The 24,499-nt window shown below is 34.7% G+C and overlaps 5 protein-coding genes across 6 annotated transcripts; 3 read left to right on the top strand and 2 right to left on the bottom strand.

Annotated features, from left to right (window-relative positions):
- Window positions 1–656: 656 nt before the first annotated feature.
- Window positions 657–2,012, top strand: LOC103839303 (WPP domain-associated protein-like). Its single transcript, XM_033278319.1, has one exon. The coding sequence runs from the start codon at window positions 657–659 to the stop codon at window positions 2,010–2,012; it is 1,356 nt and encodes a 451-aa protein (XP_033134210.1).
- A 2,730-nt stretch (window positions 2,013–4,742) lies between these two features.
- On the bottom strand, window positions 4,743–6,734 carry LOC103839124 (WAT1-related protein At5g45370). 2 transcript variants are annotated; one of them, XM_009115613.3, is made up of 6 exons: window positions 6,397–6,733; window positions 6,117–6,179; window positions 5,926–6,042; window positions 5,410–5,851; window positions 5,126–5,277; window positions 4,743–5,007 (listed from the first exon to the last, which is right to left on the bottom strand). In XM_009115613.3, the coding sequence occupies exons 1-6, from the start codon at window positions 6,603–6,605 to the stop codon at window positions 4,839–4,841; spliced, it is 1,152 nt and encodes a 383-aa protein (XP_009113861.1). In that variant the 5' UTR covers window positions 6,606–6,733; the 3' UTR covers window positions 4,743–4,838. The 2 variants fall into 2 exon arrangements, with proteins under 2 accessions (XP_009113861.1, XP_009113862.1); XM_009115614.3 differs by lacking the exon at window positions 6,117–6,179 and having other exon boundaries at window positions 6,397–6,734.
- An 8,797-nt stretch (window positions 6,735–15,531) lies between these two features.
- Window positions 15,532–17,540, bottom strand: LOC103839125 (WAT1-related protein At5g45370). Its single transcript, XM_009115616.3, has 6 exons — window positions 17,125–17,540; window positions 16,944–17,006; window positions 16,745–16,861; window positions 16,214–16,655; window positions 15,964–16,115; window positions 15,532–15,856 (listed from the first exon to the last, which is right to left on the bottom strand). The coding sequence occupies exons 1-6, from the start codon at window positions 17,337–17,339 to the stop codon at window positions 15,691–15,693; spliced, it is 1,155 nt and encodes a 384-aa protein (XP_009113864.2). The 5' UTR covers window positions 17,340–17,540; the 3' UTR covers window positions 15,532–15,690.
- A 2,298-nt stretch (window positions 17,541–19,838) lies between these two features.
- On the top strand, window positions 19,839–21,994 carry LOC103839127 (F-box protein SKIP31). Its single transcript, XM_009115617.3, has 8 exons — window positions 19,839–20,092; window positions 20,388–20,585; window positions 20,668–20,741; window positions 20,851–20,926; window positions 21,019–21,129; window positions 21,202–21,376; window positions 21,466–21,633; window positions 21,720–21,994. Exons 1-8 carry the CDS (start codon window positions 20,030–20,032, stop codon window positions 21,788–21,790), a joined length of 936 nt encoding a protein of 311 aa, XP_009113865.1. The 5' UTR covers window positions 19,839–20,029; the 3' UTR covers window positions 21,791–21,994.
- Window positions 21,995–22,535: 541 nt separating this feature from the next.
- Window positions 22,536–24,243, top strand: LOC103839128 (glycine-rich protein A3). The gene is made up of 3 exons (XM_009115618.3): window positions 22,536–22,712; window positions 23,009–23,309; window positions 23,809–24,243. The coding sequence occupies exons 2-3, from the start codon at window positions 23,036–23,038 to the stop codon at window positions 24,063–24,065; spliced, it is 531 nt and encodes a 176-aa protein (XP_009113866.1). The 5' UTR covers window positions 22,536–22,712; window positions 23,009–23,035; the 3' UTR covers window positions 24,066–24,243.
- Window positions 24,244–24,499: the final 256 nt, after the last annotated feature.

Raw genomic sequence — 24,499 nt, 5'->3', positions numbered from 1 at the left:
TTGGAAACAGAGTTAAGGTAGATGAGATACTGATTGAGAAGAAGATGTGCGATGAGTTTGTGATGCTATGGGCAGATCAGAAGGAGCTAGCGGATCTTCACTCGAAGATACCTACCATGTATAGGCACAAGATAAGCAACACTACGCAGATATGTGTTGGTATTGGTAGAAGAAAGATCATGGTGAACCGTGAGACTAGATTTGCAAAGCTGATTCTGGTGGGGAAAGACTGGTACAGAGTTACCATGAATGTTTACATGAAGGTTTTATCGGAGAGGTGCAGATTTTTCATGGAGAAGATGAGTTGTAGAAGAGAGAAAGGAGTTTCTCATATGGTGGAGATGAGAGAGTGTGATGACGTTGACATCTATGTAGAGACTGTGGTCTTGATGTATTGTGATGATCTCAAGAAGAAGGAGGATGAAAATGTCAACGAGATCTTGGCTTTACTCAAGGTTTATGTTGCTATATTGTTTGATGAAGGAGTGATGTCATGCTTTGAGCACTTGGAAGCTGCTCCATGGTCAGTAGATGAAGAATATATCATTGTGTCATGTTTTAATGAGCTTCATCCTCGTGAAAAATATGTTACTTTGACACTTCAGAGAGTTTAATCTGAACCAACGAGAGCTAGAAATAACTCGGAACTCAAGAAGATGCTGCTAGCGATTACTAGTAAGTCCATCACTGATCTAGAGGATATTGATTGTTCTTTGGACCCCATGATAGAGAGAGAAGTTAAAAGATATCAGAGCAATACAGAGATAAAGAAAGAGGAGAAGAAGGATAAGAAGAAGGAGCATGGAGAAAATAAGAGGTTGAAAGAAACAGAGAACAAACTGCTTACTTCATCCGGAGAGAAATCACGAGAACTAGAGGAGTCCAAGGTAGAGATTGCTTGGTTGAAAGAGAAAATCGACGAATCTTCTAAGAGCCAAAATTCGATCGAAGACGATAGCTCTGTTCAAAATTTTGATATCTACTCCTTGAAGATCGAGATGGATTCTACCAAGGAGAGTCTTGCTCAGGCTCACGCCGCTGCGGAGACTTCTTCTCTAAAGGTATCTGACTTGCTCGAAGAGATGAAGTACGTTAAGAACATGCTCAAGGAAGCGACCGAGACTGAGATGAAGAGCAAGATAACAATGGATGATTTGGCGTTGACTTTGAAAAAGGTAGCTACTGACTGTAGCCAGGCCAAAGAGAAGCTTGTGGTTGTAAAAACAGAGCTCGAGGCTACGAGGTTTGATTCTAAGGAATGGAAGGAGAAGCACGAGGATGCGAAGAAAAAAACTGAGCTGTTCAAGAACACGAGCGTGAGGATAAGGATTGAAGAGGATGAGTCTTTTTTGGCTTGGAATAAGAAAGAGACTGCGTTCATGAGTACTGTAAAGAGAGGAGAAGATGAGAAGAGCCTGCTTCTTGAGCAGAACAATAGGTTGCTTGTGGCTCTCTTCGCAGCTGAGAATCAGAGCAAAAGGGCTAAGGACGAGAATCAAAGGGTTAGAGATATACTTAAACCAGTGATAAGCGAAGCTAATGTGGCTAAAGAAGCGGTCGATAGGGCTGTGAATTCAAAGCTGAAAGATTCCTTGCTGGACAAGGAAGAGGAGTTGCAGTTTTCTTTGAAGGAAGTTGAGAGAGTGAAGATTAATAAAGCTGCTGCCAGTGACAATGATAAGAAGTCAAAGAAGCTGTTGTCTGAGGTTGAGGTAGCCATGGAGGAAGAGAAACACATAAGCTTAAGAAAGAAAGAGTCCACGCAGAAGGAAGTAGAGGTTAAGGTATTAACGATTCTGAACATAGAGGTCGAGACTTTAGATGCTGATGATTCTCATGTTAAAGCTTCTGCCTCTGAAGATGTTTATAGTTGTTATATCACGGAGTTTCTGGGACAGATTAGAACTTCAAAACAGGAAACAGATTTGGAACATAGTTTGATGAGAGAAGCAGGTTTGGTGAACCGCGTGAATAAGTTTGATACGAAGTATCTTCAATGGGGAAACAACTGAACAGGTTGCTCAACTTGGTGAAGAGGAAAAAATCTAAAACTGAAGGAGACAACAATAGAAAAGGATACATGAGGAATGTCAGCTATTTTAGATATTTGCTTTATACGACCAGACCAGATCTATCTTTATATGTAGAGGTGATAAGTAGAGATATGCAAAGATACAAAGAGTCTTGTGAAGCTACAATGAAGATAAGTGCAACCTTTTGGATACCAATTGTTGGAGATAGTAATGGAAATCATAGAGTTGGCCCGGATAATGGGAAGAACGTGGCGGTTACTGAAGCTGCAAGGCAAGCTATGTGGTTGTGGGATTTGCTTGGAAAAATCGATATCACTGTAAGTGAGAAAGTCCAAAATGAATCGAGTGAAGTTGAGCACGAAGAAACGAGGGAGCTTATTGGAGTTCAAAAACTATCAAAGATGGAGTTCAAGCTTAAGGGAGAGAATGTTGGATTAAACTTGAAGAAAAAGTAAAGTTGAGAAATAAGTTAAAGATCTAATTCTGCCGAGTTATGGTTAAATGATTAGGAAATATCCAAATATGTTATACCTAATGAGTTTAGGAAATTTGATTTATATATAAGGAGATGCAAGAGTGTTGTATAACTTATGAGTTGAGAGATTGTGTGAGAGCTTAAGGCTTTGAGTTAGTTTCCTTAAGATTAATAAGAGAGGTATTCTTATTAAGTTGATTGAGTTCACAATCGAGATTCTATACAGAAACATCCATGGAAAGTTCAAGTTATGACTCATTTTCCAGAATTGTCAAACTTGTTCTCGATTTGCCTTATTTGGAACCTCACGAGTTTAAACGCTTTCAAATAAAATTTGGTAAATTTGCCAAAAAGGAATTAAAAGACTCACCTATTGTCCTCTAAGAATAATTATGGGAGTTCTTGTCCATTTAGAATGAATATTAATGTTAATCCGATCATAACCCTCTAATTACACAATTAAAATTTTTCTAAAAACAAAATAATTAAAAACAAACTTTTAGTATTAATTTTACCAAAAAGGAATTACATAAAAAATGTTCGTCGTTCCGCCTCTCTAGTAGCCGGCTTACTTTTGCCTCAAAACATCTCTTATGTAAAATTTTATTTTTTTCTTAAAAAATAGAGTAAAGTGGATATGGAGTAAAAATGATCAAATCCTATTTCATTTCTCCCTCCATAATGGAGTAATGAACAAACAAAAATAGAATACTCCATAACTGGAATAAACTCTATTATAGAGTGAGATATAAAATTTGATTGGACCATTTATTACTCCATATCCACTTTTTATACTATGTGAGAGTAAAAAAAATGGAGTTGGATTAGAGATGTCCTCACTGCATTCTTCCTCGTGTTTTCAGGTCAATCTGAACATTGTTAATTTCGAGGCAATAGGATTGTGGTTTCAAGTACGAACATCTTCTGATTTGGATATTGCAATCTCACATTCACTTGTTATTCATCTTGGTTCTTGAGATTGTACTGCATATTTTGTGTTGAAAAGTTCATGATTTTCTGTTAAATGCCAAGGCTAGTGCTTTGTCCATGTATTTGTGTTGGATTAGTGATTGCTGGAGAATCATCTTTAGTGTTCGTAGATGGAATATGGGTTGCTTTTTATTATACGGGGACAATAGAATACTTTGAATAATATACTTGTGTTCTTGTGCTACGTACTTTGGATAACATTGACAAAGAACAGCGTGTGTGCATCGGAGGAGCTTGTATCAGTTTAAAATTAGTGAACCATAACTCTTACAGGCAGAAGTTATTTGTATAGATAATAGCATAGGAGTAATAGTCTCATTGCTTAGAGAGTTTACGTTGATAAGTTGACAAAAAAAAAAAGAGAGTTTACGTTGATGATGGTCACACATTTCTTTTCATTTTTCTCTCTTCCTTGTAAACACTTTTTTGCTAATTTTTTTCTTGCCTACTCACTTAGACGATACTGATTTTACGGGTTATGCACCATGAAATGGAACAGGCTGTGGCATATGATAGATCGAGTGCTCCAACGGAATGCCGTGTATCAGGATGGCGGACCCCTCCAAAAATCACTGTTAGTTCCAACACTCTTCTTTTCGTACTCGTTACCCCATTTTGGGACATGAATCACTTGTTCAGTTTTAGGCTTAAATCTAGGCAGCTATAGCCCTTTTTTATTAATGTTGGATAAGGTTCTGTAGTTTCTTTACAACCGCTCTTGCGGGTCAACAGTCTCCTGCAAAGTTTTTGTAAAGGAGAATCACTTACCACCAAAATTGGTGCATTCTACCAGCTCTAAAGTCTTCTCATTTGGGTCTATCAACATCGATATTATTTCTGACCGTAAGTTGCTTGTTCTGAGTAACGTGTCAAAGTTTCGAGTAAAGTTTCTTCACACTGTCGAGCACACTTTTATCTTTTGTTTTATTGTACTGTTTTTCATTAGTCGTCCTGCTGACGTTGAGTATATCTCCGGCTATAATCTTCTAAAGCCTTTGTGCTCTATCTTAATATAATTGAGATGTTCAAGAAAAGTTGGGCGTCTTTAATTGGGTATTATTTGTATCCCTTCAAACTTATGGGGTAAATTTGCAACATCAGACACTAGTACTGAGTCGTCACTTTCTTGATAAGAACAGCCATGATCTTATCTTTTTTGGCTATTCAAGTTAAAACTTATCTGCCAGCTCTGTTGCTAATTTGTACGGCTTCTGTTTAACTAAAATCGATAAAAGAGATTTAAGAGACCAAACGAAATAACGACACAGCTTAACTGTAAAACCAACTGAATGTGATATAGTTCTTGTCCAACAGTTTAAAAAAAAAAACGACTTGTCTTTTTACCCAATTTTATCGCCACCAGTCCCATCTCTATGAATCAAAGGTTCATAAATTCTTACATCACTTGAATAAGTAATCACATTTCCTGAAGCTGTTGTGTGCTGTTCTCTATAAGATGCCCAAGTAACCATATAAAGCCCTGAAATGATGAGTACTCCACCCACAACGCTGCACATGAGAAAAAGAAAGACAATAGATTATAAGAGACTCTATCTAAGTAGGAACAGATAAAGATGTTGTGTCAGTGTATGTGTGTAAGGAAGGGTTAAAGATGAAAACAAGAAACCTTCCAAGATAGATTGGACTGCCGAGGAAAATCGTCGATAAGAATGCAGATGCTGCAGGCTGAAGAGGGTTGTAAAGAGAAACCAAAGCAGCTCCAAGAATTTTGTTAGACCAAGTCAAGAGTCCATAGTTCAGAGCTGATGCAAACACTCCCTGAAATTTAAAAAAACAAAAAACAAAAAAAGTACTCAGATGAAGTCTTTGTGTCAAACATACCCAAATAAACATGTTTTTTTTTTTTTTTGCTAAAAGCACATGTTACATAGGTTATTGCAAACTTTTTACCGCAAATATAACGGCAAGAATCTCGGATTGTGTCAAGTGCCACTCTTTAGGCTCTCTAACAAACACAAATGCTGTTGTGATCATTATTGATGGACCAAAGAAGTATGAATAGGCGGTAACAGAAAGGTAGGCAGGATACTTCTTCAAAACAGGTATTTGGAGAGCAATAAAAGCAGCCATACACATGCAGTTTCCAATCAAGCATATAACTCCAATGTGCCACAGATCAAGCCCAAGACCAAGAAAACTAGAAACTAACCAACCATGAAGCTCAGGTTTACTTCTATCAGTGATTAGTCTGTTTACTGTAAAGTCTGCTTCTTGATCTCCAAACAAGGCTGGACCACGGAACAAAACCATCACTAAGCCACCGGAAACACAAACGAGAGTACCTCCAACTTTCGTTAGGCCCTCTATTGTAAACAAGTTCACTTTCTCTGTACTGCATACATAAGAAAGAAGACACTCAAAGATTGAATATATGTATATGTTATTGTTGAGGAAAATGATACTTACCCCATCATCACAGCTAAAAGAAAGGTAAAGACAGGGATGGATGGTTGTATAGCAGCTGCATAAGTTGGATTCGTGTATGATAAACCAATAAGAAATAGTAATTGAGTCCCAAATATCCTATAAAGATTGAGAAGCTGCATAAAGATGATGGTAGAAGATTATGGCAAATCAAAAATGATATGGTTACTTACCCTGTTAAACCTAGGAAGAAGAGTGAAAAGAGAATGCTTCTACTCATAGGAGGTCTGATCCCTCTACAAAACCATCAAAAGAACAACTATGGTTATTGTTTTTTGTCTTAAAAACAGAACATAACATTTTATCCAATCATCGAACAGTACAATCAGAATAAAACAAAAATAGTGAGTCAGAAAGATGGAGCTATTATTGAGATTTCTTGATTTGCTGCAAAAACAAAAAAAAAATCAAGAAGTTGCATTGACCAAATAAAAGAAACTTGATAGATGAAACCTTTCACGGAAAAAAGCGAGAGGAGCGAGGATGGAGAGAGCAATAAGATCGCGGAAGACACAGAAGACGAGCTGACTGATACCAACGTTAAGAGCTACTTTCGCACTCACGTGGTAAGCTCCGTAAATTAGCTGACACAAGGTCATTGCAGCGTGCGCCCTTCTAGCATCCTTCCTCGTCGCATCGTTTAGGATCATCGGAGCTGACATCTTTCTTCTCTTACTCTGATCGAAGAAGAGAACCTTGCTCTGCTTCCAAGTCAGACTTCTCTTTCTCTCTCTCTTATTTTCGTAGTTGTTGGGTTGTTCAAAATAGTATGAATATTATAAAAATATATAATCTTAAATAATACATGACAATTCTCTTAAATATATCATTTTCAAGTTTTTATCACAAAAATAGATTTTAAGAAAGAAATATATTATTTTGGTCTAAACTTAAGATGTATAATATAGTTAATATATTATTTTGGTCTAGATAATTTTGAACAGCAATGATTTAAAAAAAGTCTAAATACAATTACCAAAATAAATGTATGTTTTTGGTCTTTTTAGCAAGATTGTTTTCTTAATATCAATTTACCGAATGTAAAACTAAAAAATATCAAATCATCTCTTTCCAAGTGGGGGTTTTATATATTTCCTAAACAAAGTAAAATGTTTAGAGCTGAAATGTGAAGTTGGTAAATATATGTCTTCATGCAAATTCCAAGATCTAGTACTTCACTCTCTTACGATTGTTCCGATCAAAATCTCGTGTGATTATATAATGCATTGGTCATAGGCCCCAACATAATCTAAACTTTTAAGGGACACTAATTGTAGTAAATTTATGTAATTAACCACTATAAATCTCACATAATAAGGTTTTAACATAAGTTCAGTCTTCATTTTAGTTATAGTAAGTACTCTTAACTAATTTATTATGTTATAACTCAAAATTTAATAATTAGTTTTAAGATATACTTTAATCTTTGCTTTTAATACCACGTTTTTTATTAAATTAATAAACTATCAATTATGTAAAATAATCTTATCATTTAAATTTTACTTATGATTAAATATTTTTAAACTAAACTTTTTTTTGTCAACATTTTTAAACTAAACTTTAATTATTAATGTTGACTTTTAAGAAAATATTTGTTGCCTTAGGCCTCTAAAATGCTTCGCACAGTGCTGTAAATAATTTTAAAAAGAAGAAAACATAAATATATTTTCATGGAAATTTCTTGAAGAAATTAAGTTGTTTATCCAAATAACAATGATTTGTTTTAAGAAATGAAAAATCAAGTTGTTTATCCAGATAACAAGTGGACACTCCAATTTGTCCATTCAAAGCAATACTGTAGTGTAGTGACTATGCATCTCCAACTTTTCTACACCCCAATTTGTCCATTTATACCATGTCGTTTTAATTCTATTCATATTGTTCTTGCATTTTTTTATATTGTTTTCCCCGTTTAAACTGTTCAAATAAATATTTTTATTTGCAATTTAAGGAACTTTTGGAACTTTTGACATAAACTTTTTAAAAAATTTGTAGATTTGTTTGGATACAATAACCTTTGATATCCTATTTATATATTGAGAACAATTTTTTTTTTCATTTATACATTTCTCACATAAGAAATTATACATTAATTCATCCTAATCATCTCTCTACTAAACCGTTCCAACTTCACTTTTGATCTACATCTAGTGTCGATATATAAAAAAAAACAAATCTACATCTAGTATTAAAATTGATCAAATCGAACAAGCATATATAGGTCTGTAAAATTTCTCTGTCTTGTATATTAAAATTTATACAAAAATTGAAGTACATTTTGATACTTTTTGGAAACATGAATACCAATATAAATGAGAATTGTGTGGAAATATAGATAGCAGTATAAAAAATAAGTATAATGTCCTTTTACTAATTACTTTAATTGTTTTTTTTCATATTTCATTCGATTTAATAATTTCATTAATTATATTATTTTAACAATACATCACATCATTAATTATATTATCATAATAATAATAGTACAGATTTTTATTTATTAGTTAGTTAACATTAATTTTGTGTCAATTATAAATATAAAAATGTAAAATAACTGGGTTTTGCATATGGTTAAATGTTCGTTTAGTTTGCTAAACCTTTTTTTTTTACTTTCAATTGATAGAAAATTACGTAACCAAAAATATAATTCAAAGACATGTCTATGTATTATATTTATTGCCACTTAATTTTTCACTCCATATAATTATTTTACTAAATAAAAAACTCTTTCTATTTCACTTAATTTAGTGAAACACATAGAAATAGTTATTTCTATTAGTTTATAAAATCAGTTACTATATTTTGACCCGCACTTAAAAGTGCGGGTTTGTTTTTTCACCTACTGATCCAATATTGATTTAAAAGATACCTTTATCGTTTGTTTCGAATCTTAAAACTTTATGTTTTTTCACAAAAAAAAAATCAAAGTGTGGTATTTATTCGAAATAGACTTAAAGATTATATGTGTGATTTAATAGTATATATATATATATTCTATAATAAAGAACAACGTGTTTTCATTATTGAAATGTAGTAACGATATGAGTTGGTGATTTTAAATTGAAAATGAGTTTCTATTGTCAAATATTTGTATCATAGTTCTAACCATCAATATATACTATTTTTATATATATTCAATTTAAAAGGTACTACTTTTTGACCCGTTTTCAAAGCACGAGTATCTTTTTGTTGACAATTTCGTAATATTTGCACATGAGTTTATAAATTTTTATTAGGAAAAAAAAATTTAAGAGTTGTTTATTATGATGTTTGAATTTTAAGAAGCGTTTTCCTATCCGACTCGAGGTCGTGGTCTAACAATAGACCCGATACCCTGTATATAATCTGGTTCAGATTTTTTTTAAAATATATTAATTAAAAATCTGATATAATCTGGTAAAAACCCCAAAAATTCACTATTATTGGAGGTAGTCTTTATAAAAAAGATTTGAATCTAACAAAATTTAAAAGAAACAAACCTATGGTCTCAAATAAATTAATTGTATTTCTTAAAAAATAATATATCATGTGGTCGAATTCGATAAATATGATCCTAATGGGCTATAGTCATATTATTGCAGTACATTGTTATACTATAATTTTGAGTAATTGTACTCTAAATAATAACATATGTGGCTAGAACATTTTTTCTACTAATTTGTATATGACAAAATTATTTTTTAATTTTGTTCCCCATCATCAAAACTTTCTTATATGACATTTTGAATAATTACTAATAACATTTCAATGTTGCAGCTCTAAAGTCCGTTATTCTTTATTATTTGTAGGTGGAAGAAAAGAGCAATACCTGATTTGTCTATACGAATTTGATGGGCTCTTATTCATGAACCAAAATAGATATGTCAACTTTATTTAATAAAATAATGTTTTAACATATTGGAAATCGTAAAGTTTGCAATCACTAATTTAATAACACTTCAAAATATGAATCCTAGATATTAGGCAATATTATTAGGATATTTTTTGAAAATAATGGTGTCCACAAAAATAGGATAATAAACAATAGGATATAAGAGCAAAATAAAAAATGAATAAGTCCAACAACCTTATTTAAATAGATTTTTTAGGACTCCTTTTCTTTTAATAGTATAGATGCATGAACATTGGCTGTCTATTTCGATATTGGTTATTCTTTTCGGGTATCTTTTTTTTTTAATTAGACTCTGCTTGAGTATTATAAATTTATGTGTAGGTTTTGAGTTGGGTCTTTCTGGATCTGCATGAGTTTGATTCTGATGTATAGGAACCTAAAAATATATAAATAACAAATGTATCAGAAACGGATTCAGATATTTGTACCAAAAAATAACCATATTACCCGATTTGGTCAATGTCTTTTGAATACAATAATTATATTATGACTCATCTAAAATATACTCTCTCTGTTTTTTAAATATAAGATGTTTTAGGTAAAACACGTTTATTAAGAAATTTACTTTTTATCTAAAAAATATTATTAAAACTATAAATTAAAACTATCTAACCAGTTACAAAATAGAACTATTAAATTTGATTGGTTACACAGATTTTGATAAAGTTAAAGCTACCTAAAAATATTAAAACATCTTACATATTGAAACATAAAATTTCTTCTAAACATCTTACATTTCAGAACGGAACGAGTATAACACTAATTATGAAAAAAAAATATCAGTAAATAAGAATGTAAGAATCGATACCCGCGCAGGTGCGTGGATCAATCTCTAGTTAACTCTTTAAAATTAATGGAAATGTTTAGGCAAAAACAATTGGATACAATTATATCCCTTCAAATAATCCACTTTCTTCTGTTTTTCAACAATTATATTCTTGCTATTTGCAACATCAGCCACTAATATTGAGTCGTTATTTCTTGATAAGAATAGCCATGATCTTGATTCTGTTTGGCTATAAAGTCTTAGAATCTGAACTTGGTATGATCGTATGAACACAAACTTAATAAAACTCTTGCTTTGTCTTATTAATCTTTCTTAACTTTCTTCTTCTTTTCTTATGAGATCATCTTACAATTTGATCTCTATATATAGGTAATAGAAAACCCTTAACTTGTCCTATTACAACATGATCTAGGAATCTTATCTTATCTTTATCTTTAATCCTAAATCTAATAGGTTTTGTTATTCATCTTTCCTTTTTATGAATAACTTGTTTCCTAAGCTTTCTCTTGAAGCTTATCCAACATTCTCCCTTCTAAGCTTCAAGCCATTTTCTTGAACTTGAATTAAGTCTCTCATCTCCTTGAACTTGATCTTGGCTAAAGCTTTAGTTAGGATATCTGCTTTCTGCTTCGTCCCGGCCACATGCTCCACGTCTATCAGTCCTCGTTCCACGCACTCCCTAATGAAATGAAACCGCTTATGAATGTGATTACTTCTTCGGTGAAACACAGGGTTCTTAGCCAATGCAATGGCCGATTTGTTATCAACCCTTATCACTGTCTTCTTTTCTTCACTTCCGGTTATCTCACTCATAAGTTCTTGCAGCCAAATTGCTTGTTTCGTAGCTTCTGTAGCTGCCATGTATTCTGCCTCACATGATGACAAAGCTACTACTTCCTGTTTCTGAGAGCACCAGCTGATAGGCGTTTCTCCAATACAAAATATGTACCCTGTTGTGCTCTTTCCATCATCCGGGTCTGTGTTATGACTACTATCACTGTATCCACTTAGTTTCTGCTTTCTTTCACGCTTATACTCCAATCCATAGTTTAGAGTTCCCTTTAGATACCTTAAGACCTGCTTCAATGCGTTCCCATGTGATTCTCGAGGTGATTGCATATACCTGCTTAGAATTCCAACTGAGAATGCCATGTCTGGTCTTGTATGCATCAGGTACCTTAAGCATCTTATTCTTCTCCGATATTGAGTGGAGTCGATTTCTGCTTCTTCCAAGGACTTCGACATTTGTAACCCAAACTCCATCGGAATATGAGTTAGATTACAACTGTCCATGCCTGCTTCTTCTAAGACACGTTTTGCATATGCTTCTTGGCTTATGGTTATACCATTCGATCCTTGCTTAACTTCGATGCCGAGATAGTATGTAAGTAATCCGAGATCAGACATCTCAAACTCCTTAGCCATTGCTTCTTTGAACTCTTTAACAGCAGACGTAGAGTTCCCTGTTACGAACAAATCATCAACATACGTCGCAACAATGAGTACTAGTTTACCTTCTTGCTTACGGTAAACAGAGCACTCCTTTGAGCATCTTGAAAGACCGAGGCCTTTTAGGATTTGATCCAGCTTTGTGTTCCAAGCACGAGGCGCTTGTCTCAACCCATATAGAGCTTTGGATAGTTTGAAAACTTTGTGTTCTTCTCCCTTCTTTTCAAACCCTTTCGGTTGAGACACATAGACTTCTTCATTTAGTTCACAATGTAAGAATGTTGTTTTCACATCAAGATGGTGAATTTCCCAACCCTGAGCAGAAGCTAGACTAATAAGTAGTCTTATAGTCTCGATCCTTGCCACTGGTGCGAAGACTTCTTCAAAGTCTATGCCTAGTTCTTGCACATATCCTTTTGCGACAAGTCTTGCTTTAAATTTGATGATAGTACCATCTGCATTCTTCTTTACCTTAAAGATCCATTTTAGACCAATGATCTTTACTCCATGCGGCTTACTGACCAGAGTCCATGTATTGTTTTTGTTGATTGACTCTATCTCCTCCTTACATGCTTTTATCCAACGAGCATATCTCTTTGCTTCTTGATATGTCGAGGGCTCATCATCGATAGATAGTAGTAGCTTAGCACCTTCAATCTCGGCAAGTAATACATAATCTTCCAAGTACTTAGGTGTATTCACTTGTCGAGATGATCTTCTTGGACCCGTCTCAATACTTGGTTCTGTTTCCTCTGTTTCCGCATTATCATCTTGATGTTGTGCTTCATCTTCGGTAACATCTTGCTGAGTTTCAACGGAATAAGAACCATTACCAACATCATGACTTGAACCCCAAGTCATACTAAAGTTTCCGGATTCTGTCTCTTCTTGCTCATGCTCTTTACTCCAGTTCCAGCATGCTTCTTCATTGAATATGACATCTCGACTTACAACTGCCCTTCTTGTACTTGGGTTGTATAGACAATAGGCTTTTGAACCAGGTTCAATGCCCAAGTGAACCAAAGTCACCGACCTGTCATCTAGTTTCTTCGTATGAACAGAATCCACCTTAGTATGTCCAATACAACCAAACACACGTATGTGTCCAATACTTGGTTTTCTTCCTCTTAAACTTTCGTATGGAGTTTGGTCCTTCAATGCACGAGTAGGAACACGGTTTATTAAATATGTTGCGTGCCTTACAGCTTCTCCCCACATGTAGTTAGGTAATTTCATGGCTTTTAACATACTTCGCGTCATCTCCATTAGAGTTCGGTTTCTTCTTTCGACAACTCCGTTCTGTTGAGGAGTATACGGAGCTGTCAAGTGTCTCTTAATACCATTGACATTGCAGAAATCTCGAAATTCGTTTGATGTAAACTCCCCGCCTCTATCCGTATGGAGAGTTACTATCTTCTTGTTAACTTCCTTTTCTACAAGAGCCTTGAATATCTTGAATCTCTCAAACGCTTCACTTTTGTCTTTGAGTAAGATAGACCACATGTATCTCGTACAATCATCAATAATGACGAATATGTACCTGTTTTAAGATAATGTTGCCGGACTTATCGGACCACATAGATCAGCATGCAAAAGTTCCAATGCATTAGATGATCTATATGTCGTGGATGAGGGGAAGGGATATCGGGTTTGCTTGCCGACTAGACAAGAGTCACATATCTTCTTTTCTTCTGTGATCTCAGGTAAACCGTAAACCATCTCCTTTGTTGCCATTGTCTTGATCGTCTTGAAACTTATGTGACCAAGTCTTGCGTGCCATCTCCATGGTTCTTCCCTTAACCGTGTGAGTAAGCATGTTGGTTTCCCAACCTGCAACGAGATTTTGTAGAGTCTGTTAGGTGATCTTAAGACTTTGACCAGCAGACGTCCACTTGGATCCCGTAGAGTGAGATAGTTGTCCCTCATCCTCACGTCGCATCCTTGCTCCGTGGCTTGTCCTAAGCTCAATATATTACTTTTGAGCTCAGGTATGTAGTAGATATCCTTTAATAGCTGTTGTTCTCCCGTCTTTGCTTCAAAGAGAATAGAGCCTCTCCCGTTGATATCAACATACGATCCGTCTCCAAACTTGACTTTCCCTTTTACATTTTCGTTAAGTTCAGTAAAGAAAGATCTCTCTCCTGTCATGTGATTACTAGCTCCATTGTCTAGATACCACATCCCTTTTTCTTTATTGTTTGCTTCAAGCTTCTTCGGTATTACCTTCCCTTCGTTTAAGAATACAACCTCATGCATGTACAGAGCTTTATCTGACGTCTCAGTCTCTGTATTGTTGAGTTCTTGGTCCTCTTTCTTTTCTGGACATACGGAGGCAAAGTGTCCCTTTTTGTGACAATTGAAGCATTCAATCTAAGAGTAATCTCTCTTCTCCTTGCTTTTATCACCGCTGTTGTTACTTCCACGCCCCCTTCCTCTGTTCCCACGACCCCTGTTGGAACCTCGTCCTCTGCCTCTGGTTCCATGATCGGAGTAAAGGAGCTTGCCATTATCTTCAAGTTTCTCTCCTCGCATTCTTTCTTCTCCACGCAAGCGCTCCTCAAATGCTTTGAGGCGACCTACTACATCTTCGTACCTTGTGTTGTTTAGGTCAAGAACTTGTTCTAGTGTTGCTGAGAGTTGAAGAAATTTGCTTGGCAGACACGATAGAAACTTCTTTACTAGTTTTGCTTCTTCTATCGTATGGCCGAGTGATGCAGCTGTTCCTGCAAACTCTGATAATTTTCCTGAGAACGTATCTATTGAATCAGTATCTTTCATTCTCAGATGATCGAACTCAATCATCAGTGTGTGCAGGCGTGCTTCTATTACTCGATCAGCTCCAATATTCATTGCTTTCAATGCTTCCCACATACCTTTAGGAGAGTCTTGCTCACCAACTTGTAGAATTAAATTCTCTGGAATTCCTTGAAACAAGAGAATCGTAGCTAGGTCATTCTTCTTTTGGTCCTTTGATCCTGGATCAATGGTTTCCCATACCTCATGAAACCTAAATAGAACCTTCATTCTTAAAGACCAGACAGCATAGTTCGTTGCTGTGAGCATCGGTGTTTTGACAGAGGGAGGTAGCGCGTTTATCTTCATAGCTGGTTTTGATTCTGAATCACTCATGATTTGATTAACTCAGGCTCTGATACCAAATAAAGTCTTAGAATCTGAACTTGGTATGATCGTATGAACACAAACTTAATAAAACTCTTGCTTTGTCTTATTAATCTTTCTTAACTTTCTTCTTCTTTTCTTATGAGATCATCTTACAATTTGATCTCTATATATAGGTAATAGAAAACCCTTAACTTGTCCTATTACAACATGATCTAGGAATCTTATCTTATCTTTATCTTTAATCCTAAATCTAATAGGTTTTGTTATTCATCTTTCCTTTTTATGAATAACTTGTTTCCTAAGCTTTCTCTTGAAGCTTATCCAACAGGCTAATCTCAAATTAGAACTTATCTATCAATTCTATTGATAATTTCTACTGCTTCAGTTGAATGAAAAATCAAGCAAGCAGCTGTTTAAGAGATCAAATCGAACAAAGCTAAGTGTAGAAAAAACTGTCTGTTATATACTTCTTCTCTGACAGTATAACTGAATTGTCTTTTTACGCAATTTTTTCACCAGTCCCATCTCTGTAAATCAAAGGTTCCGAAACTCTTACATCACTGGAAGAAGCAATCGCATTTCCTGAAACTGTTGTGTGTTGTTCTCTGTAAGATGCCCAAGTAACCATATAAAGCCCTGAAATGATGAGTACTCCACCCACAACGCTGCTCATGAGAAAGAAAGAAAGACAATCCATTTTAAAAGATTATGTATAAGAAGAAGGGAGTAAGAGGTTGTGTGTAAGGATGGATCAAAGATGCAAGCAATAAACCTTCCAAGATAGATTGGGCTGCCGAGGAAAATTGTGGATAAAAAAGTAGATGTTGCAGGCTGAAGAGGGTTGTATAGAGAAACCAAAGCAGCTCCAAGAATTTTATTAGACCAAGTCAAGAGTCCATAGTTCAGAGCTGATGCAAACACTCCCTGAGAATCAATAACCAAAAAAATACCCAGAAGAAAGCTTTAGTCTTTTTATGTAAAACATACCCAAAAAAAAAAACATGTTGCAACAAACTTTTTACCGCAAATATAACGGCAAGAATCTCGGATTGTGTCAAGTGCCACTCTTTAGGCTCTCTAACAAACACAAACGCTGTTGCGATCATTATTGATGCACCAAAGAAGTATGAATACGCTGTAACCGAAAGGTAGGCAGGGTACTTCTTCAAAACTGGCGCTTGGACAGCGATAAAAGCAGCCATACACATGCAGTTTCCAATCAAACATATAACTCCAATGTGCCATAGATCAAGCCCAAGCCCAAGAAAGCTAGAGACTAACCAACCATGAAGCTCAGGTTGACTTCTATCAATGATTAGTCTGTTTACTGTAAGGTCTGAATCTTTATCTCCAAACAAAGCTGGACCACGGAACAGAGCCATCACCATCGCACCGGAAACACAAACTAGAGTACCTATAACTTTCGTTAGGCCCTCTATTTTACACAAGTTCACTTTCTCTGTACTGCATATAAAATAAGGAAAGACAGCAAAATAAGATTGAATACATATATACATTTTATATTGTAAATGTTGAGGAAAATTTAGACTTACCCCATCATGACAGCTAATATAAAGGTGAAGACCGGGATGGATGGTTGAATAGCAGCTGCATAAGTTGGATTTGTGTATGACAAACCCATAAGAAATAGTAACTGGTTCCCAAATATCCTAAGATTAAGATAGAATGGCATTAAAATCTACATAAACAAGATGATGAGAACCTGGTTAATCAAATGATATGGTTACTTACCCTGCTAAACCTAGGAAGAAGAGTGAAAAGAGAACCCTTCTACTCATAGGAGGTCTTATCCCTCTACAAGACCATCAAAAGAACAACTATGGTTATTCCTTTTTGTCTTAAAAACAGAACATTACATGTAACCCAATCATCAAGAAATTGCATTGACCAAATAAAAAGAAAAAAATGAAACCTTTCGCGGAAAAAAGCGAGAGGAGCGAGGATGGAGAGAGCAATAAGATCGCGGAAGACACAGAAGACGAGCTGATTGATTCCAACGTTAAGAGCTACTTTCGTAATCACATGATAAGCGCCATTAATTAGCTGAACCAAGGTCATTGCTGAATGCGCCATTCGAGCTTGCCTCTCCGTCGCTTCGCCGCCGTTTGTGATCACCGGAGCTGCCATCTTTCTTACCTTTCTGTCTCCGACCAGAGAAAGAGAACCAAAATCTAAATTCTAATCCTTTTTGAGATTATTTGTTTGCTCTGTTTTGAAGTCAGAATTATCTTCTTTGTAATTTCGTAGTTGTTGGGTTGTTCTTATTATTAAGAAGAACAATGCTTTTTAAGAAAGAAAAAAAAAGACATTGAAAGACAATTACAAAGAAGAGTTTCTACAAAGAAAGTGTTTAGCCATTTTTAGTTATATATTATATTATTTTTCTGACAGTGCAGATTTTTTTTCTTTCTTATTAACACATCAAATCATCACATTAATTTATGTGAAATTGCATCCCATATACATAACTTTTCCCTTAATTAACTAAATACCCTAAATCCCACAACATCATACCTTAGTTGTTAGACACACAACTTGTCGCATCATGTGTATTCACCTAATTTCTAACTTCTTTGTGGTTATTTAGCTAATTGACTCAATTTATTGTGTTTATATTTCCTTCTTTTTTGAAGTGTGATTCTGATATATTTCCTCAACATTTTTTAAAATGTTTGCAATATGTTTTTATGTTAATGTATTTCATTTTATTTAACTATGCAATAAATTATATAATTGACAAAAAGTTGTATACAATTTAAGTAGCATTTAAAAAAAACAAGATTAACATCAAAGTAAGTTTATGAATAATCTATACTATTAAAGCAGAATTCTTCTTATGATTATACCCCTTGCTTTTCTAATTAATTACAAAAATTTCCATTACCTTTTCTAATTAAATACAAAAATTTCCACTACATTTTTCAATTGTTTTTAATGATTTTCGGAAATTAAAAATCCAACACATTTTGCTTATGTCTAACTAAACAAAACAGTCCAATAATTTAAACAATTATCCATCGTTTTTTAAGCTCATTTCGTGTATGTTTACTAACCCATCTTTTTCGTTTGTGTTCTAACCCTATGCCCTAAAACTCTATTCAAACCCTATTAACACCATCAAAAACCCGTAGTCCAAAAAACACAAACCAAATATATGGATGTTCATTATAATGCTTGTGTCTTATATGAAATTCGTCTTTCAATAGTATAGGGTTAGCATATTTCGGAATCATTGGTTCTCAATGTTATTGACCTTTTAAACAGCCAATAATATTTAACACATTTTAATATTAATATTTATCAAAGTTGGTATATAAATATAAATATAAAACATAATAAATAGAAACTCACAAAAATTCGGATTCAAATAATTTTTTTTTTTAAGAATATTCTCTATAACATCTATTTTCGTAATTGCTACATACAATAAATTCAAAAGATAATATGTAGAAACAAAATTTTCCAATTTAACTAAATTAACTTGCTGACTACGCATAGAATATATTTTGTTTGACATGATAACTGAATTTATATTAGTAACAAATAGAAACTCATAAATTTTCGGATTCAAAACAAAGTAATTCAAAGAATATTCTCTATAACATCCATTTTCGTAACTGAATTTATATTCGCTACCATATATTATGTAAATCATGGTAACTGTATTTAGTGATTAGTTTCATATAATATAGAGAGGATCCCCCAATTTTCTCTCCAAATTACTCCTCAAACTTAAGCACCTTGTTTTAAATCAGATCGATAAAATAGACAGCACCAAATTTATTAATTGATTATAAAAAATATAAAATTTATTAAAATATAGATTAGACAAATATTTATTATTTTAAATGAAATTTTAAAAAGAAACGATTCCGCGCTTTGAAAGCGCGGATCAAAATCTAGTATTCATTTAAATTGATGTAATACTATTTGCTATCCTAATTTTTTTTTTAATGGTGTACCATTAAAATTATTTATTTCATTTTAATGTATTCTTTCAAAATGAGAGACTACTGGAGATGATTTTATTTAAACTAGTTTTATTTTCTGTTTATTTACTTTTTAGTTTTTTTTAATATTTGTATACTGTTTTAGATATTACATGTAGATGTATTCTAATGAACTTTAACTCTCTTTTAAACCAACCCGTTCCTAAAAACAATTTCAATCTTTTATGCTTTTTTGGGTCATAATCTGTTATGATCATATATTTAAATGAATAAGAATAGAGTTGCATGAAAAAATCATGAAATTAAGTTGTTTATCCAAACACAAATGTTCCGCTTCCAGAAAGGAAAAGTACAACAACCATACCCTTCTAATAATACGTGTTAGTTCTAGTATTATTGCATAACATTTATTACTCAAATCCGCATTAAAAATGCACGTTTGTGGGTTGACAAAAATAAATAAATAATAATGCATGTTTGTGGTCGACAGAGAAAAGAATTATAAAGATAGGAAATCTGTAGCTCAGATGTCGTCCTCGGCATTACTATATACATCTGGAAAAGTCATTTTATTAACGAAAACATCGGGTTGTTAAAACAGTACTAATAAACTTAAAAGGCCATTTTAGTACAAATGAAAAATCCGATTGATGATTATAATGACGTTGAGAGTAGGATATCTTTAAGACTATATATGGGCCATTTTTCAAGGTTTCGAAGGCCCATTAATAAACACTGCTCGGCCCAAAATCGTCTCCAATCTCACGCCACCGGCACAAACGCCCAACCCTCTCGTTTCTCTATCCCTTCCTCCCCCATATAAAATCCACCGTCCTCGCCGGAGCTCCGATCTTCACCTCCCAAAAAATGTCTCTCTCTGATGATGAAGACGAGTGCTTCGCTCGGTTCCTCGAATCAGAAGTCTCATCGGTATATGGCTTTCGTCGTTATCTCGATTTTTTCTAAAGTTTCAATCTTTTTGAACTTAAACTTATCGATCTGTAATTAGATTGTAAATTCGATGTTTTTCGTATAATTCATGATCTGGGTTTGTGTGTATATTAATTTATTACATCAAATTTGGGTTTGGTCGATCTTATTTGGTTCATGCTTCTCGGTTTATGTCCATTGTGAGACCTCTTTGTTCATGCTATGTTTTCTTGTGAAAGGTTCAGTTTTTTTTTTATTGATGCATGTGTGTGTGTTTTTTTTCGTGGTTGTGAAGGTAGAGGATGAAGAAAAAACGAAGGAACCTGAACCAAAACGGCAACGTATTGAGAAAGACAAAACAAAGGTGGTTGTAGATCAGAAGGAAAATGGTAACAATAAAGATAGAAACGGTGCAAAGAGGATAGAGAGTGGAGATTTCACCAAAGTTCCTACTGAGCTGTTTCGTCACATCTTCAAGTTCTTATCCTCTGAGGTATCTTTCATTTGCATTCTCAAGCTACATATTAGTAACTGTTCTCTTGATTCAGAATCGAAATTGAATGTGGTTATTACAGGATCTTCTGTCATGCGCTTTAGTGTGTAAATTTCTCAACTTTACCGCTTCTGATGAATCCTTATGGCGTCGCCTGTAAGTCTCTTCTCATGTTACCGTGGTCTTGTGGATAATATAGTTTTCAAAATAAATACTTTGTACTCATAAACAAAGCAATACACCTTATGATTGGTCCTTTCTGCAGGTATTGTATCCGGTGGGGACTAATGCCTTCAACTAGAATGTTACGTGAATGTGCTTGGAAGAAGCTTTATATCGATGTGAGTTGTTACATAGTCTGTAAGCTGCTATTAGATGTCATACATGTATTAGTTCCTTGCAAGTGAAGTCTTTTCTCTTTGTTTAATTTTAGCGTGACGAGAAGGATATGATAGAACTTGTCAGAAGCTGTCCACCGGATTTTAAAGTGTATTACGTTCAAATGCAAGCTGCAAAGCGAAGCCAAGCTCCTCTTCCTTCCGAGGTAACATCTAATACTTGTTTTTTTTTTGCACTACTATCATTTTTTTATGTGTTCTCACGTTTCTTTGTTTAGATGGTGGATGACAGGGTAGTTCTTGACAAAACAGTACTTGACAAAGTATCTCTGTGGAAGAAAAGCAAGGGACTTACCAATAAAGCTGTGATTGGCCACGTTTGTTTGGGAACAAAATGTGGTTACCATCAGATTGACGATGTGTTCATATGCGAAGAGACTGGAAATGTTCATGGTATGATATAATGAAACGCTGTAAAAAAATGTAAATGTGTTGCTTGTGTTTTCCAAACTTACCTTTTTGTTTTATGGTCTTTTAAACAGTGTGCGATGAGAACTGCAAGGAAGTGATATTTTGTCCAGACAGTGGGTGCATGGTGTGTACTATCTCGGGGCTTTGTTCTGACAGTTTGGTCTTAGAAACTGATTCAGACACAGAACAGGAAGAAGCTGAACTAGAAGCTGAAATATTAACAGAAAAGGGCCGTTTTGGTACGTATCTATCTCCCGCTGTGGTATTATCATCCTCTTATCTGTTACATGTAAGTGAATGGTTCTGTCTCTTCTTTTAACCGCAGATCGAGCTTTTGAATTTGGATATAACTGCGAGAGTGAGCAGGAATTAGAACGTACCTTTGGGTTCTGCTGATCAAAGTCTCAGCCTTCACGGTAGCACATGTATGGGTAGTGTAATGGATCAAAAGTAGCTCTCTTTTGTTTTGAGTAGTCTTTATGCTTTGTATTTGTAAGTTATGCAGAGCCTTTCTGTAATTTTACTCGATTGCCCCTTGAAAAGTGTTTTTACATGTGGTAAGTCAGTTCCAACTTTTTACAGTAAATCCTATTGGTACTAGTTAGTAGTTTCCATAGCAAAGAAGTTTCATGAGTTCTATCTATCTATTGAACATATTGGGGGAATCAGTATCATTATGTGTTAGTTAATCTGACGTTTAGTTTGTTATAAAAGAATTCAGAAAGTAGTAATAATAATTTCGTGTAGATTCTTCGATCCTTTACGCATTTTTCTCATTTAAAAAAGAGTACTTATATACATCACCCAACTAACGCATGCATGTTGGTAGTGATCACGGGTCCATTCATTACGCGTTCCCGCAACGCTAAATATTTACGTAACAAAAGTATTCTTATCTTTATCTCCTTTGACCCCCCATATTTTATAATACTTCATAAGCGCCCCACAAGTTATAGTATGGGCAGCTCGAATTGTAAGAACTAAGAAGCAAACTATACAATTAACCAAAATTCACTAAAGATTTCAAATAAGTTCTGAATAAACCGTTACTACCACCATTACATGTCTGCTGTAGTGATGTATCGTTCCTGGAAGACCTGAACTCTCTTATTATTTATGAGGAATATGTGTCCAATTAGGAATCATACTCAAAATACGAGGACCATAAGATCAAAATATATATTATTTTGGAAACCGTGCCGCTTAAGGAAATAAATCTATGGCTTAAGCAAACCCCCATCAATACATATCTCCAAATATCTTCTGTTTTGTTTTCTGTTCCAATCCAGTTTCGACATTGTTTCGCGATTCGTCGCGGGTAAGAGATCTCTCATATTTTTCCCTTTAGTTTGATTATTTTATTACTCCCACTTTTGTTCCTGTGATCAAAACAATGAAGCTTATGTTCCTGTGATCAAAACAATCTATGGCTTCGCTTGTTCTGATCCTTCGGTTGTGCAGTTTTATTGGGAATTAATAATTTCATTGATCTCTGACCTAATCTATGAAGCTTATGTCTCTGCTTGATCCTCTGATGAAAAGGATTCAAGCTAATGTTTTGTTTTGTCCGAATCTTAACCTAAATCGAATTTATTATTGTCTTTTTTTTTGTAGGTTTTGTTTTGTTGATTGAGAGAAAACATGGGAGGTGAGGAAGACAAAGACAAAGGTTTTTTTGGGTACCCACCCGCTGGATACCCGCCAGGTCCTGGGGCTTATCCACCAGCTGGATACCCACCACAACAAGCTTACCCTCCCCCACCACCTGGTGCCTACCCACCTGCACCTGGTTATCCTCCGGGTGCATACCCACCTCCACCTGGTGCCTACCCTCCTGCTCCTGGTTATGGTGGTTATCCTCCTGCGCCTGGTCATGCTGGTTATCCTCCTGCTGGCTATCCTCCTCATCACTCAGGTACCCTATCTCCTCTTGCTAGTTGTGAAAAAAAATTTAGCTATGAATGTGGTAAATGTCACTTTAGAGAGAAACTGAAATGTAGAATTTTGTCTATATATGTGGTAGATATCATGTCACATAAGGAAGTTGAAACAAATAATGTTTATACATGGTAGTTGTGAAAACGATATTATCATCTCGGTTGTTACATTTCATTTTAGCAACAAGTTGGGCTAATAATATATTGTTTTGAAATGACCGTACTTTATATGGTAGCCAACAGGAATCCATAGTCATTTGACTGTTATTGGTATGCAAGAGTTCGTATTCTGATTGCAAAACCGCATCCATGAGATTGAAATCAGTTACATAAGTTCTCCAAAGATCGTACCTTTGAAAGTGTACTCATGTAGCAATCATCTCATTAGAGTTTTGAGCATCATAAAGACAACTTGTTTTTTTTTGCCTCTTTCTGTTTATTTCTTCTATTAATGAAATTTGCCTTAACTTGTTTCAGGACACGCAGCTGGAATCGGGGGTATGATTGCAGGTGCTGCAGCTGCCTACGGAGCTCACCACATAGCTCATAGCTCTCACGGTCCTTACGGACACGCAGCATATGGTCACGGATTTGGACATGGTCATGGCTATGGCTATGGTTATGGTCATGGTCATGGTAAGTTCAAGCACGGGAAGTTCAAGCATCACGGAGGCAAGTTTAAACATGGGAGGCATGGGATGTTTGGAGGAGGTAAGTTCAAGAAGTGGAAGTGATCTAAAAACCTCTTTTAATTTTATCTCTCGCCGGTTCAAGTTTGACAATTGAGGCTTTAATAATGATTATGATATCACATGTACTATGAAGCTATTATATATGGTTTTATGATATTACTGATTCTGTTTTTAATATAATTTCATATATTATGCCCTTGTATATATGGGTTTTGGCATTGCTTAACCTGTTTTAGAAGGCATGGATATGATATGATCAAGATGATCTACATGGTAGTTTCTGAATTCCTTACCCACCTTGTGGGTGTATTCAGTCAAACATAAAATTATTTGATCTTGATAACTAGATGATTTTGGGTGATTTGAGAGAGAAAAAAAAATTGTTATATTTGATTGAATACACCTTTTTTTTTTTTGTGGGACGATTGAATACACCCTTAAAAGGATAAATGTGAGTTTAAAATGGGTTTAATCAA

Source organism: Brassica rapa, chromosome A09 (assembly GCF_000309985.2).
Source record: "Brassica rapa cultivar Chiifu-401-42 chromosome A09, CAAS_Brap_v3.01, whole genome shotgun sequence".
In the NCBI taxonomy this organism is placed as follows: Eukaryota; Viridiplantae; Streptophyta; class Magnoliopsida; order Brassicales; family Brassicaceae; genus Brassica; species Brassica rapa.
The sequence above is the reverse complement of the archived record's forward strand: the minus strand, read 5'-3'. Positions and strand labels throughout refer to the sequence as shown.